At 43.4% G+C, this 14,011-nt stretch overlaps 1 protein-coding gene across 21 annotated transcripts in view; it reads left to right on the top strand.

The window, feature by feature from the left end:
- Positions 1–14,011, top strand: part of RYR3 (ryanodine receptor 3) — a 561,484-nt gene that overhangs the window by 234,173 nt on the left and 313,300 nt on the right. For all 21 annotated transcript variants that reach the window (XR_010601063.1, XR_010601064.1, XM_065595380.1 and 18 more), the window contains 3 exons: positions 1,716–1,921; positions 2,709–2,883; positions 13,610–13,818. Coding sequence is in view for 19 of the 21 variants with exons in the window: in XM_065595380.1 (XP_065451452.1) it covers positions 1,716–1,921; positions 2,709–2,883; positions 13,610–13,818 (590 nt within the window). In the remaining 2 variants the exon portion in view is untranslated. The remainder of the gene's footprint in view (positions 1–1,715; positions 1,922–2,708; positions 2,884–13,609; positions 13,819–14,011) is intronic.

Genomic DNA, 14,011 nt, shown 5'->3' with positions numbered 1-14,011 from the left:
TGATTGGATGATTATATAAAATCAGAACTTCCTAGACTTAATTGGCTTATACCATGTGCCTTTGTTTTGTAAAACCTGCAATACTATTGGAACTACTGATTTTTCATTTAGAAGTCATTGTATTAAAATTAAATTCTTCCATGATCTGCTAAGGCAGTCAAAAACAGTGGAAGTGTGCTCTTTTGCTTCTTTGTAATGTAGAAGGAAATATATGTGTATATTTGTTTTTTAAAGACTTTTTTCTGCCCCCCCCTTTCTTTTTTTTTTGCTTTAGACTTATAAGGAATGTCACATTTGGGCTCTATTTTCTTTATATGATATCTAGGACATCTAAGGGATACTTATTACAAGCCATAAAACTTTAATTGAAGGGCAGGATGTTGAATTTTAAAGGCTTCCTTTAGCCAAAATGTTAGTTACATAAACTAAATAGATATTAACATCAACAAACAAAACCAGAATGTTAAACATTCTGTCTAAAACACCCTTACGCTCTTAAATGTTCAGCTTTCACTCTTTGCTCTGGTGATGCCACCGTTTTCTGGCTTGGCAGTAATCAATGAGTCTTCCAGCCTAGACTGGGCCTGAATTTTAATATGGGTGGGGGTAAAAACACAATGTGTTTAATGTGGGTGGAGTGGTGCGGTAAAAAACACAAGCAGGAAAAAACATACTTTGAAAAAAATCAAAATCTCTCTGATACGTTTTATGCTACATAAAGAAGCCCAATTTTTATTTCCTTTCAAAGTCATCTCTGACTGCTTTTTAAAGGCTCAATCCTGCATCCTTGAAAGTCCAGTGGGAGTTTTACCATCCACTTCAATGGAAGCAGGATTTTACCTTTAATTGTGGAATGGATTAATTTATTTTAATCTACATTTACTTAATCATGTTATTATTTCTTGATGTAAAATATTTTTATTTAAAAAAAAAAACTCTAAATACACTAAATTACTACTTATGAGGATCAGTTTTATGTTTCCTAGATATATCATTGGGCCTGATACTGCTCCCACTGAAGTCAATGGAACTTTTGCAAAAATTCTATTGACTCAGTGGGAGAAGGAGCAGGCCCTATTATTCCTATAGCTGGAGCTATCAGCTAAGGTTTAGTAATGTGCTCCACAGAATTATGTACAATTTACAGCAACAGTCTTGCTCAAATGTAGGAAGTCTCTATTCCCATGCAGCTTTGTGCTTGGGGCTGTTCCTTGGGAAATAGACTTATGTTACCCACCAAAGTTTCTTACACAATCATTCAGTTGTAGAACTAGAATTTGTAATCTGGTGTAGCTTTTATACTGTACTAAATTGTGGATCATTTAGCTTGATCATGGCTCGATGTCTCTCTGTTATTAATATTTACAGGAAGGATTTATAAAGCTTGTGTGTATACTTCTTTGTGTTTTAAAAACATATTTGTAAATAAATCTATAGGAATATTTTTTAATATAAAATGCAAACACCCAGACCTGAAGAAGAGCTCTGTGTAACTGTGAAAGCTTGTCTCTCACGAACAGAAGTTGGTCCAATAAAATATATTACCTTACCCACTATGTCTCTCTAATATCTTGGGACCAACACAACAGTAGTACCATTCTCAGCCATGTCCATAATAAATAATTATTTCTTTCAGCACTGAGACAGATGGAAAGTTAAACATTGGCATTTTCAGTTCTAATATTTCATTCTAACTTTTTTTCTCTTTTTCACAGCTGACCAAACTGTGGAAAAAGTCAGAATTGACAAGATACGTTTCTTCAGAGTAGAACAGTCTTATGCAGTGACGTCTGGAAAGTGGTACTTTGAGTTTGAAGCTGTGACGGGTGGAGATATGCGTGTTGGCTGGGCAAGGCCAGGCTGCCGGCCGGACATAGAATTGGGAGCTGATGACCAAGCATTTGTGTTTGAAGGCAGCAGAGTTAGTAAATTTCTTTACAAAATTTAATTTAAATGAGTTTGTTTGTAGTTGTGAATAGGCTACACAGTAACATTGTAATGATAGTGACTTGAGCAGACCCTTTGTAAATTCTGAAATTCATGTAAATGTTTTTACTGTCTGAGCTACATGTTCTATATGTTCTGATTCTACACACTGTGGCTACTTCTACAGAGACAGACTTCTGTTACGTTTATCTTCTTGGATTCCATGTAATTCATGGAAAGGACTCTGTTTCAAGTCAAAATGAACAAAATGCAGTTTATTCAGATAAGGCAGTTCTTTTCAGGCAAATGTCACTTCACAACAAACATAAAGGATGCTTAGCACATTAATATTCACAGGAGTTGAGTGTCACTATATGAAAATTATTTAATGTCTGTGTTCCTCAGTGTCCCCATATAAAAATAGGGAAGATACTAGCCTACAGTACCTCAAAGGAGTGTTGTGGGGCTTAATTCTTTCATGTTCATGAATGTTTTTGAGATCTCTGTATGAAAAGCAGTAGATAAAAACAAAGAACTAAGAGTAGGGTCCCACCACTGATGAAATTATTTCATTAAAATTATATCTTAGATTTACAAATTATTCATATATATTAAGATATATTTTCTTATTTAGAATTTTATTAACCTATTATCATATGCAATATAGGTCCACTGACTGGCAATGTGTCTTGGCTTCCCTTTTTTTCCCCCTTGCTTTGAATCTCTCTAGCAGCAAATCGGGTGTGCTGTACTTTTATTTCTGAGTCTCTGTTCTTTTTCAGGGCCAGCGTTGGCATCTAGGCAGTGGATTCTTTGGACGAAACTGGCAACCAGGAGATGTTGTTGGTTGTATGATAAACTTAGATGATAAGTCCATGATCTTTACTCTGAATGGGGAATTGCTTATAACCAATAAAGGTTCAGAACTTGCCTTTGCTGACTTTGAAATAGAAAAGGGTAAGTTGAATCCTATTGTTTTTAAAGTTACACTGCAAGCGTATAAGAAAAATTAGGAGAAAATTATGTTGTACTACAGATTTAAAATGAATTGAGAAGTCTGAAATTGTATTGTTACAGATGATTCTGCCTCTTCTCATTTCATGGTTGGGGATTCCTCATATACTTGGCCCTCAGCTCTGACAGAGCATCTCCAAGCTTTCACCTAAGTGAGAAACAATGAGGAAACTTACTTGCTGTTGAATCCAGTGCTGTTGCCCATCTAGTCTTTTGTTGGCCAAATGAATGTGTTGGCTCCTTGTGCTTGAATGGCCCAAGCCTAGTCCTTTTGGTGTTTCCTGAGGATCAAGGGCAGTTATCGGCTAGTAGTCTTGTTATGTTGCAAAGTAAAGCCTGAACTTTAAGTCAAAGATAATTAATTCTTTAGAGGGCACTGTGGTGAAAAGGTTCTGCAAGCCCTAATCTGCAAATAGAAAAATGGGTTTCAAACAACTTGCAGTACTGAACCATCCCTTTCACCAGGAATAATGGTAAGAACAAACAACCACAAATCAGCAATGATAAATAACTAAACTTAATTAGATAAAATGTTAAAGAAAACAATGTACTCCCAGATCAGGGGCTAGTGGGCATATCACATGAAAAAATAAACTTGAACCACTTTGATATTTTATTGTATGACAGTGAGAACTAGACTTACAAATTTTAGTAGAAAGTGAGGGCTTGTACAATGAAAGCAATTTTGGGGACAACCGTATGTTCAATTTGTTCTTTTAAATTCTTTACAAAGATTTATTTTCGATAAACATTTTCCAAAATGGCTCTATGACTTTCATGTTAATCAATGAAGATTATTGTCAATCAAATTACATTACAATGTTAACGTTTTCATTCTAGTTTTTCACTGAAAAGTGAAATAAGTTTGATCAATGTATAGTCCAGCTTGCTAGACTCTCAATGGACCTTGAGCACTTAACAAATATCTGTAAAGTTCCTATAATGTGGTGGTTCTTAGGTCCATTATTCATGAATAAGGAACCCATAGTAGTAAGGATTTTCAGGATCAGCTTCCATATATACATGTATGGCAGGGGGAGGGGGTCAAGAAATGCATTACTGAAGGTCTGTGCATATTGATCAAATCGCATATGCATGATGTAGGAAAGTAAAATATCCATAAGGAAACAGATTTTAGTTTCACCCTTCTGAGAGTTAATACAGATAATATTAAGCTAATTAAAATTGTGTCATACCAAGGTACAATCCATACCAATGACTAGCTGTGTCACTCCTGCCCTGTGACCTGGGGTGCACTTTACAATGCATTGCTGATGTAGCCTCCAACACGGACTGCTCATAAACAGCCTCCAGCATGCGAGTCACTCCCAGCTACATCCGTGTGTGGTGCAGCCAGCCCGCCATACCTTTGCTCTCACCAGCTTTAAAGATTACAACAGTGTGCCTCCAACACAATCCCAGCCCCGGTTTTTCCCCTGTACGATCAGGATATACCATCCTCTTTACCTCCCGACCACCTACCCTATCCCTCTGCCCATCCCTCTTCAGGTACCCTTCTCACGAGCACCTGTTACTGCAAGAAGTCGATCATTTTCTACAACGAGGTCCTGTGGAACGAGTACCTTCTCAATACATGGGGATGGGGTTCTACTTCCACTACCTCTTGGCCCATAAGAAGAATGGGGGATGGAGACCTATCTTGGATCTCAGGAAACTCAACATTCAAAAGTTCAAAATGGTGACACTGAGCACAGTACTTTCAGTGCTGCAAAAGGGGGACTGGTTTTCAGCCCTCGATCTCCAGATGCTTATTTTCATATTACTATACATCCCAGTCACAGGAAATTCCTGCGTTTCAGAGTAGGACATGAACACTTCCAGTACAGAGTACTAGCTTTTGGCCTATCCACCGCACCAAGAGTTTTATCCAAAACCCTAGCGGTAGTAGCGGCACATCTACGCAAACAGGGAATAAGGATTTTCCCTTATCTGGACAATTGCCTTTTAAAAGGCCCAAGTCAACAAGAAGCACTGGACCTAGTCCAGACGATGATCACACTATTCAGGTATCTAGGATTACAGATGAATGAAAGAAAATCCACTCTAGTTCCTGACCAACAACTGGACTTAATCGGGGCACATCTAGATGCCATAGAAGCCAAGGCATCACTGCCCTGAACAGATTCAACTCTGACAAACTTATCTCAGAGGTAAGAGTCAGCCTCCAAATACCGGCTCGTACTGTCCTGCAACTTCTAGGACATATGGTAGCCACAAGGTTTGTGGTACGACACGCAAGACTACAGCTGCCTTCAGGGCTGGCTGAGCTCGGTATACATACCCAGCAAGCACAGCCTGCACAAGTGACTTACAGTACCACCCTATGTCCTGGACTCTCTACACCGTGGACAAGACCAGAAAATGTATGCATGGGCATCCTGTTCCAACAGGAAACCCCTTCAATAATTATCAAGACAGACGTCTTGCTGATAGGCTGGGGTGCCCATATACACCTGCACACGGTTCAAGGCAAATGGTCTCCTGTGGAGACTCATTTACACATCAATCTACTAGAACTATGCGTGGTCTGCAATGCCTGCAGACACTTCCCATCGCACATAAAGAACGAATCAATTCACATCATGACTGAAAAAATTACCTGCATGTTTTACATCAATCGACAAGGGGGCGCTCGATCTCACTCGCTGTGCACCAAAGCCATGAAACTGCAACTGGTGCAAACACCACAACATAAACATTTCAGCCTCTTACCTTCCCAGCTGCCAGAACGCGATGGCAGACACGCTAAGCAGGTACTTCTCTTGAGACCACGAATGGGAAATGAATGGGACAGTTTTGCTCTCCATTTTCCACCAGTGGGGCACTCCCTTTGTCAACTTGTTCGCATCCCAAATGAACAGCAAATGCGCAATGTTCTGCTCAAGAGCAGGAATGGAACTCTGGTCATTGGGGGACATTTTTCTCATCGTATGGGATGCACACCTCATGTACACTTTCCCACCGATTCCAGTGATATCACGCGTGATACACAAGAACAGATGAGGCCAAAATTATACTCATAGTCCCAACATGGCCCAGACAAGCATGGTACCCTTACCTGATGCGCAAGGCGATATGTGCCCCTCGAGCTTTCCCTCATCAACTGAACCTGCTGTCTCAGAACAATGGTCACACTCTTCACCCGAATCTGGAGAAACTCCACCTACAAGCATGGCTCCTACATGGTTCCATCATGGTGATCTAGCCTGCTCAGAACAAGTTAAACACATTTTACTAAACAGCAGGAAAGTGACCACGCATAATACTTACCTTCAAAAATGGAAGAGATTCTCTGCCTGGTGTCAAGAAAAACACTTGACGGCCTCCATAGTGCCACTGAAACGGGCACTGAAGTGGGTGCATTAGTGTTGGAATACCTTCTGGAGCTGAAATGCTTGGGTTTAGCAATGAGCTTCATCAAAGTCCATCCTGTGGCCATTACTGTGTTCCATCATGAGATTGAGGGAAACTCAATCTTTGCGCACCCAATTAGTAAACATTTCCTCACGGGTCTCCAGAACATTTACTCAGAAGTTCACCAAGCTACCCCGGCCTGGGACCTCAATCTGGTGTTGAAATGCCTTACCAGACTGCTATTTGAACCCTTAGCCACCTGTTCCCTGTTTCATTTATCAATGAAAGTGGCCTTTCTGGTTGTCTTTACTTCTGCAAGAGGGGTGAGTGAGATCGGAGTGCTCATGGTCATCCCCTCTGCACAATATTCTTCAAAGACAAGGTCACACTATGTCTGCACCCAAAATTTCTACTGAAGGTAATATCATCCTTTCATATGAACCAACCAATCCATCTTCCTATGTTCTATCCCAAGCCTCATGAGACTCCAACAGAGACCATCTTGCATACCTTGGACATCAGGCGAGCGTTAGCATTTTACCTGAAAAGGACCAAACCCTTTCCGGAAATCTACTAGACTTTTCGCTTCTGCTACTGAGCATTCAAAAGGCTGTGCAATATCCACTCAGAGATTGTCTGAATGGATCTCCATATGCATTCAATACTGCTATTGTATTTGAAATACAGATCCTCCTACACACATTAGAGCACATTCCACATGATCTGTTTCTACCTCGATCGCATTCCTCAACAATGTTCCAATATGAGAGATTTGTAGGGCAGCCACTTGGGCCTCTGACCACACATTCACTGAGCACTATGCAATCACTCAAGACTCCAGGGCTGACATCATAGTTGGCCAAACCATACTTTCCTCTATCACTCAAATGAACCCGAAATTCCTCCTGCCTTCTGAGGGGCACTGCTCTACAGTCACCTGAAGTGGAGCACCCACAGGGACAGCACTCGAAGAAGAAGAGAAGGTTACTCATCTTGTGCAGTAACTGAGGTTCTTCAAGATGTGTGTCCCTGTGGGTGCTCCACTACCCACCCTCCTCCCCTCAACTTTGGAGTTCACCACTAGGACTCTGTGGTAGAGAAGGAACTGAAGGGCTCGGGTCATGTGCGCACTAGACGCAGCACCAACGGCACCATTAGAGACAGCACCAATGGCACCGCGAGATGCCTACTGCGCGCACACTAGCTGCATGGACACTGCTACCACAAATCTTCGAACAATGGTGCTGGGATGCACCTGAAGTGGAGTACCCACAGGAACATGCATCTTGAAGAACCTCAGTTACTGCACAAGGTGAGTAACCTTCTCTTGTTATCCAGTCCCAGTATCTGGGAGTCAGAGCATGGGGTTGCATCTCTGACCATCGTGGATAATAGTCATTGATGGACCTATCCTCCATGTACTTATCTAATTCTTTTTTGAACCCAGTTATAGTTTTTGCCTTCACAACAACCCCTGGGAACAAGTTCCACAAGTTGACTGTTCATTGTGTTCATTGTGAAGTACCTCCTTTTGTTTGTTTTAAACCTGCTGCCTATTAATTTCATTGGGTGACCCCTGGCTCTTGTGTTATGTGAAGGGGTAAATAACACTTCCTTATTCAAGTTCTCCACACCATTTATGATTTTATAGGCCTCCATCATATACTCTCTGTCATCTCTTTTCCAAGCTGAACAGTCCCAGCCTTTTTAATCTCTTCTCATATAGAAGCTGATTCATATCCTTAATCATTTTTGGCTGTCCTTCTCTGTACCTTTCCATTTCTAATATATCTTTTTTGCAGTGGGGCAACCAGAACTGCTTGCAGTATTCAAGGTGTTGGCATAGTATGGAATTATATAGTGGCACTGTAATATTTTCTGTCTTCTTATCTATCCCTTTCCTCATGGTTCCTAACATTCTGTTAGCGTTTTTGACTGCCACTGCACGTTGAGTGGATGTTTTCAGAAAATTATCCACAATGACTCCAAGATGTCTTTCGTGAATGGTAATAGCTAATTTAGGCCTTTGCATTTATCAACATTGAATTTAATTTGCCATATCTTTTGCCCAGTCATCTAGTTTTGTGAGATCCATTCGTAACTCTTAGCAGTCAGCTTTGGACTTAACTATCTTGGGTAATTTTGTATCATCTGTAAACTTTGCCACCTCACTGTTTACCCCTTTTTCCAGATAATTTATGAATGTGTTGAACAGAACTGATCCCAGTACAGATCCCTGGGGAACACGCTATTTACCTCTCTCCATTCTGAAAATTGGCCATTTATTCTTACCTTTTGTTTCCTGTTTTTTAACTAGTTATTGACCAATGAGAGGATTTTCCCTCTTATCCTGCCTGAGCAATATGTTCTGAATGACTCAGTGAGAGTGAGGTAACTGTTATCTGAATTTCCTCACACCTACCTAATATTAGATGGGGGAGGAGGGGCAGCAACTTCCCAATGAGGATCAGTGCTGCCAGAGTTTGGAGTACAAGCCACCTGTCCCCTTTCTTCCCACCAGAAGAAACTCTCTAGTAGATGAGAGAACCACCAGCAGCCTTCCCCTTAGCTCTCACTCTGACTCCATGGCTGTAGTATTTCTGCTGCTGGAATGGGAGAGAGAGTTTTCAGTTGTGGTTCCCCAATGTTCTCTGTTCTTGGAGAGATGGAACAGTCAGCAGCCTATTTCTAAAGAAATAGCTATTAGAATGACAAATACAGACATGTTGAGACATCATGTTCGGCCATCAGAAATGACAATATTGGGAAAATGTCTGTGTAGATTTTAATGGGACTACTCATTTGAGTAAAGTTTCTCAAGTGTCTGAGTGTTCGCAGGGTTAGGATCTCAATATGTGTCTATATATATATAACTTACCAAGAGCACATATTGTATATTTTAAAAATCAGACCTAAATATGGGTGTGAGTATCTACTCAATGTAGCATAAAGCCTTGTAGGCCTGAATTTGTAAGCCTTGTATGCCTGATATTTCAATAATAAACCATTTTTCTCAAGGATTTACAAAGCCAGCCAACAGTGTAACGCATGTGCCTAATAGGGAGATATCTCTTTAAGAGACCCATGGGCGGGGGAGGTAGGCGTGAGTTGTGTCTGGGTCATTGTTGCTAGGCAGATTAAGCACTCCACACCCAGAAGCTTCTGGAATTGGGTGTGGTAGCTTGGGGTATGCTCCAGTAGGTTCTCTGTTGCTGGGGTCAGACTCCATGAGGGCAAGCGGTCAGGGCAGCTGCTTTACAAAGGGCCACCTGCTCTGTGTGAGTTGGGAGAGGCTGAGGCCAGGAGCAGAAAGCAGGCTGTTGTCCCTAACTCTGAAGCATTTTGCAGCAGGGTTTTTTTTTTAATCATACTTAACTGAGTGGTTGGTTAATCAGTTAGCTGGCTGGTTAACTGTGATTTCAGCAGAGGAAGAGGAAGAGTCTGCATGGATTCCAACAGAAGATTCCTACAAGCAAGTGGAGGGAAGTTTTTGTTTTGTTTTGTTTTTTAGACTGAGCAGATGGTGTAGATTTTGTGATCAAAGACTGTAACTGAGACTCAGGTGAACTCAACCTAAGCTTTTGGGAACTCAGTTTCTTCTCACTGTGTTTCTGTGGGGACTGAACTGTTCAGATTTTAATTTGTTTTCTTTATTTATGTTTTATGTATAACTGTGAAGATAATGTCTGTGGAGTATGAAATAGCCATGTTATGTTAAAAAAGTTATTTTTTACATCATAAGATATTATAGTTATTTAATTAAATTCATTTTGTTAGCTCTTTTTGGGACTTGAATGTGGGGAGGTTGACCCTGTGCAATCCTTGCTGAAAATCCTTAGAGATTCAATTCTGGGTCTCCAGATATTTTTCTATGGGAGTTGGGTTTTTTTAGGCACTAGAAAGAAGGGCAATGAAGTGAACTCTAGCCCACCCAAAAGTTACAAAACGCTCTTAGTATTATACGGTCTCTTATCTTGTTTTTCTAAATTGCCTGATAATTTAAGCTTTTGTTTTGTTCCATTCTACCAACAGTTATGAATACAACATTTTAAAAGGCAAACAAATTTAATTGGGGCTTTGATCTGTTAAGAATAATAGGGTTTATATGTAGCTCAGAATATTCGAGATTTAAAGCAAGCTTAGTTTTTAAAAGAATGTTTCTGGAGAGAAAATAAAACCACGTATATTCTCTTATATACATTCTAAATATACTGAAAATTAAATTGCTACCTAAAATAGCCAGCTATTTTAGGTATTTACCTTACAGTGCAATTGCTAATAGTGAACTTGGATACAGTGGAACCTGCTTTGGTGAATGGACTTTCTGCCCTCTTGTACTCCACACCTGCAGGGATCCATCTCCTCCCCACAGAAAGCACCCTTGGGACTGAGTGGTCTCTCACCTCTGTGTTGGTCTAGGCACCTCGGAGAGAAGGGGCAGAGCTTATGTCAGGGGTGGGCAAACTTTTTGGGTGGAGGGCCACATCTGGGTGGGGAAATTGTATGCAGGGCCGGGGCAGGGGGTTGAGGTGCGGGAGGGAGTGCGGGGTGTAGGGGGTGTGTGGTGTGCAGGAAGGGGCTCAGGGCAAGGGATTGGGGCAGAGGAGGGGTGCGGGGTGTATGAGGATGCTCAGGGAAGGGGGTTGTTGTGCAGAAGGGGTGCAGGAGGGGGCTCAGGGCAGGGGTGTGGACTGCAGGAGGGGTGTGGGGTGCGGCAGGGGCTCAGGGTGCACAGGGGTGTAGGGTGCAGCATAGAGCTCAGGGCAGGAGGCTGGGGTGCAGGAGGGGTGTGGGGTGTACCAGGGGGCTCAGGGCAGGGAGTTGGGGTGCAGGAGGGGTGCAAGGTGCAGGCAGGGACTTAGGGCAGGGAGTTGGGGGGTGGGGTGCAGGCGGGGTTTGAGCTCCAGCCCAGGGACGCTTATCTAAAGCGGCTCTGGGGTGGCAGCGGTGCGCACTGGGGCCAGGGCAGGCTTCCTGCATGCCTGCCCTGTCCCTGGCCCCGCGCCCCTCCAGGAAGTGCTGTGGCCCCTGGGGAAGGGGTCGCAGAGGGCTCTGCGTGTGCTGCCCTTGCCGTGCCTCCAGCTACCTCCCCCGAAGTTCCCATTGGCTGTAGTTCCCCATTCCCGGCCAATGGGAGCTGTGGAGGGGGGGGGTGTCTGGAGGCAAGGGCAACGCACACGGAGCTCTCTGCCCACCCCGCCCGGGGGCCGCTTCTGAGAGCAGCGCCAGGCTCGCAACACCACAGGGGGCAATCCTGCGGGCCGGATGCAAAGTCTGAGAGGCTGGATCCGGCCCATAGTTTGCCCATCCCTGGCTTATGTGGAGGGGAGGAGCTAATGATATTTAGGAGTTGTGGGGATCATTTATATTTTTATAAAAAGAACTAATAATGCTGGGTAGAGGAGAGATTTTTAATGTCCACACTGAGCAGATATGCTCTTGAGTACTAATATTGCTCCTTAAATATCTCCATTCAGTAAGCTGTATGAACATATGTTGTATTTGCCTCAGAATGATTAAGAATGGAGTTGATCCTTCCTGTATTTGAATGACTGGTTCAAGTAAACTTGGGTTTTTCAAACCTGATGATTAGACCCCAAAATGTATGTTTATGCTTCAAAAAAAAAAAGAATCTTGTGGCAACTGAGTCTTAGAGCCCGGGTCAATTGACTTGAGCTCACAGGGCTTGGGCTGTGGGGCTAAAAATAGCAGTGTAGATGTTCCCACTCAGTCTGGAGTCTGGGCTCTGAGATCCAACCTCCATCCTGGGTTTCAGAGTCCAGGCTCCAGCTTGAGCAAGAACATCTACACTGCTATTTTTAGTCCTGCAGCCCGAGCCCTGTGAGCCTGACTCTCAGATTTGGCACCATGGGTCTTCCTTTGCAGTAGACATATCCTAAGCCACTATGGATCTTCCTTTGTAGACATATCCTAAGCCACCTCTTCAAGTTCACCAGTGGTGGATTTAGAGTTAGTGGGGCCCTGTGCTCAGCTTCATTTTTGGGGCCCCTCCTGGGACCCAGCCAAGTAAAAGAAGATTCTCTCTTATCTTTCCCCACCCCCATTTTTTATTCTTTTTTTCTTCATCCTCCTCCTATAAGTAATAAGAAGTAAATGAAAATAAAGTGAGGTACCTTGTTTTTGTAGTCTAACTTATTTTTCCACAGACCAATTGAAAATCGCTGAGGGTCTTGGCGGACCACTTAATGATCTTTCCAAATATTGTTTGTAATGTTAGCTAACTATTGTAAAGTGCTTTGGATAAGAACACTTAAAAAAATGTTGGGGTGCGGGGTCTGGCCAGGACTTAGAGTGCGGGAGGGAACTCAGGGCTTGGGGTGCAGGGTCTGGGAGGAAGTTAGGGTGCAGGAGCAGGCTGGGGGTTGGGGTGAAGAGTCTGGCCAGGAGTTAGGGTGCGGGAGGGGGCTCAGGGTTGGGGCAGGAGGTTGGGGTGTGGAGCGCTTACCTGGGGCAGCTCCCATTTGGTGCGAGGGGTGCAGGTGGGAATGGGAGGGTGCAGGAGCTCCCATTTGGTGTTCAGGGTGGGGATGGGGATGTGGGAGGGGTGCAGGAGTCAGGGCAAGGGGCTGGGATCGTGGGTGTGCTCCCAGCCCCCTGCCCTGAGCAGCTCACAGCAGGGGGCTGGAGGGCATATGTGTAGGAGGAGTGTGGGGGCCCCACCTTTGCTCCACCCTGCCCCGATTCCACTCCCTTCCCCAAGGCCCTGCCCCCGCCTCTTCTCCGCCTCCTCTGAGGGCGCTGCGGCCCCACTCAGGGGAGGAGGCGGGGAAGAGGGGAGCTTGGCTGCCAGTGAGTGCGGAGCCTGCAGCAGGAGCCCCAGGAGCCGGCAGGACCAAGTTTCTACCCCTGCAACTGCCTGGCCCTGGGGCCCCCTGTCATTGGGGGGCCCCGTGCCAGGGCACCCTGTGTTTTACTGTAAATCCACCTCTGAAGTTCACATATTTTCATGTTTGTTTCAGATATAACGGTCTGCTTGTTTACATAAATGTGGTAGTAAGGATGAAACTCATCCTGGTGCAGAGATCCCACACAAAGCCCTATGCAGCAATTGTGCCCCACTTAAGTCCTTAAAAGGGAGGTTAAGTGAAGTGATGTTGCCTTGCATGGGCCCTCATGACAGAGATGAATTTCACCCATATTCATGTATCTGAATGTTAACCTTTCTTAATTCTTAAATGAACTGAGGTTAAACTTACATTGGATAGAATCCAAAATGAATGCTTGTGTTCTCTAGATAAATTGTGTTTTGTTTTCTGTAATATCATTTATTTAGGTTTAGTCCCAATTTGCTCACTGGGTCTGTCTCAGATTGGCCGTATGAACCTTGGAATGAATGCCAGCACCTTCAAGTATTATACAATGTGTGGCCTTCAAGAGGGTTTTGAACCTTTTGCTGTCAACATGAACCGAGATGTTGCTATGTGGTTTAGCAAACGCTTACCAACTTTTGTCAACGTGCCAAAAAATCATGCTCATATTGAGGTAACATTGCATGTTAAGAAGACACCTGTTTCTAAACAGTTGATTTAGTGATGCCAAGACTGTAAATCTTCACTAATACTTACTGTCATCAGGTAATATATAAGGCTATTACTCATAGACTTTAAGGCCAGAAGGGACCATCATGGTGTAGTCTGATGTCGTACAGAGGCCTCAGAACCTCACCCACCCACTC

The sequence above is a fragment of the Chrysemys picta genome, chromosome 4 (genome assembly GCF_011386835.1).
Source record: "Chrysemys picta bellii isolate R12L10 chromosome 4, ASM1138683v2, whole genome shotgun sequence".
NCBI classification, from domain to species: Eukaryota; Metazoa; Chordata; order Testudines; family Emydidae; genus Chrysemys; species Chrysemys picta.
Note: the sequence above shows the minus strand (reverse complement) of the source record. Positions and strands in the feature narration are given on the sequence as shown.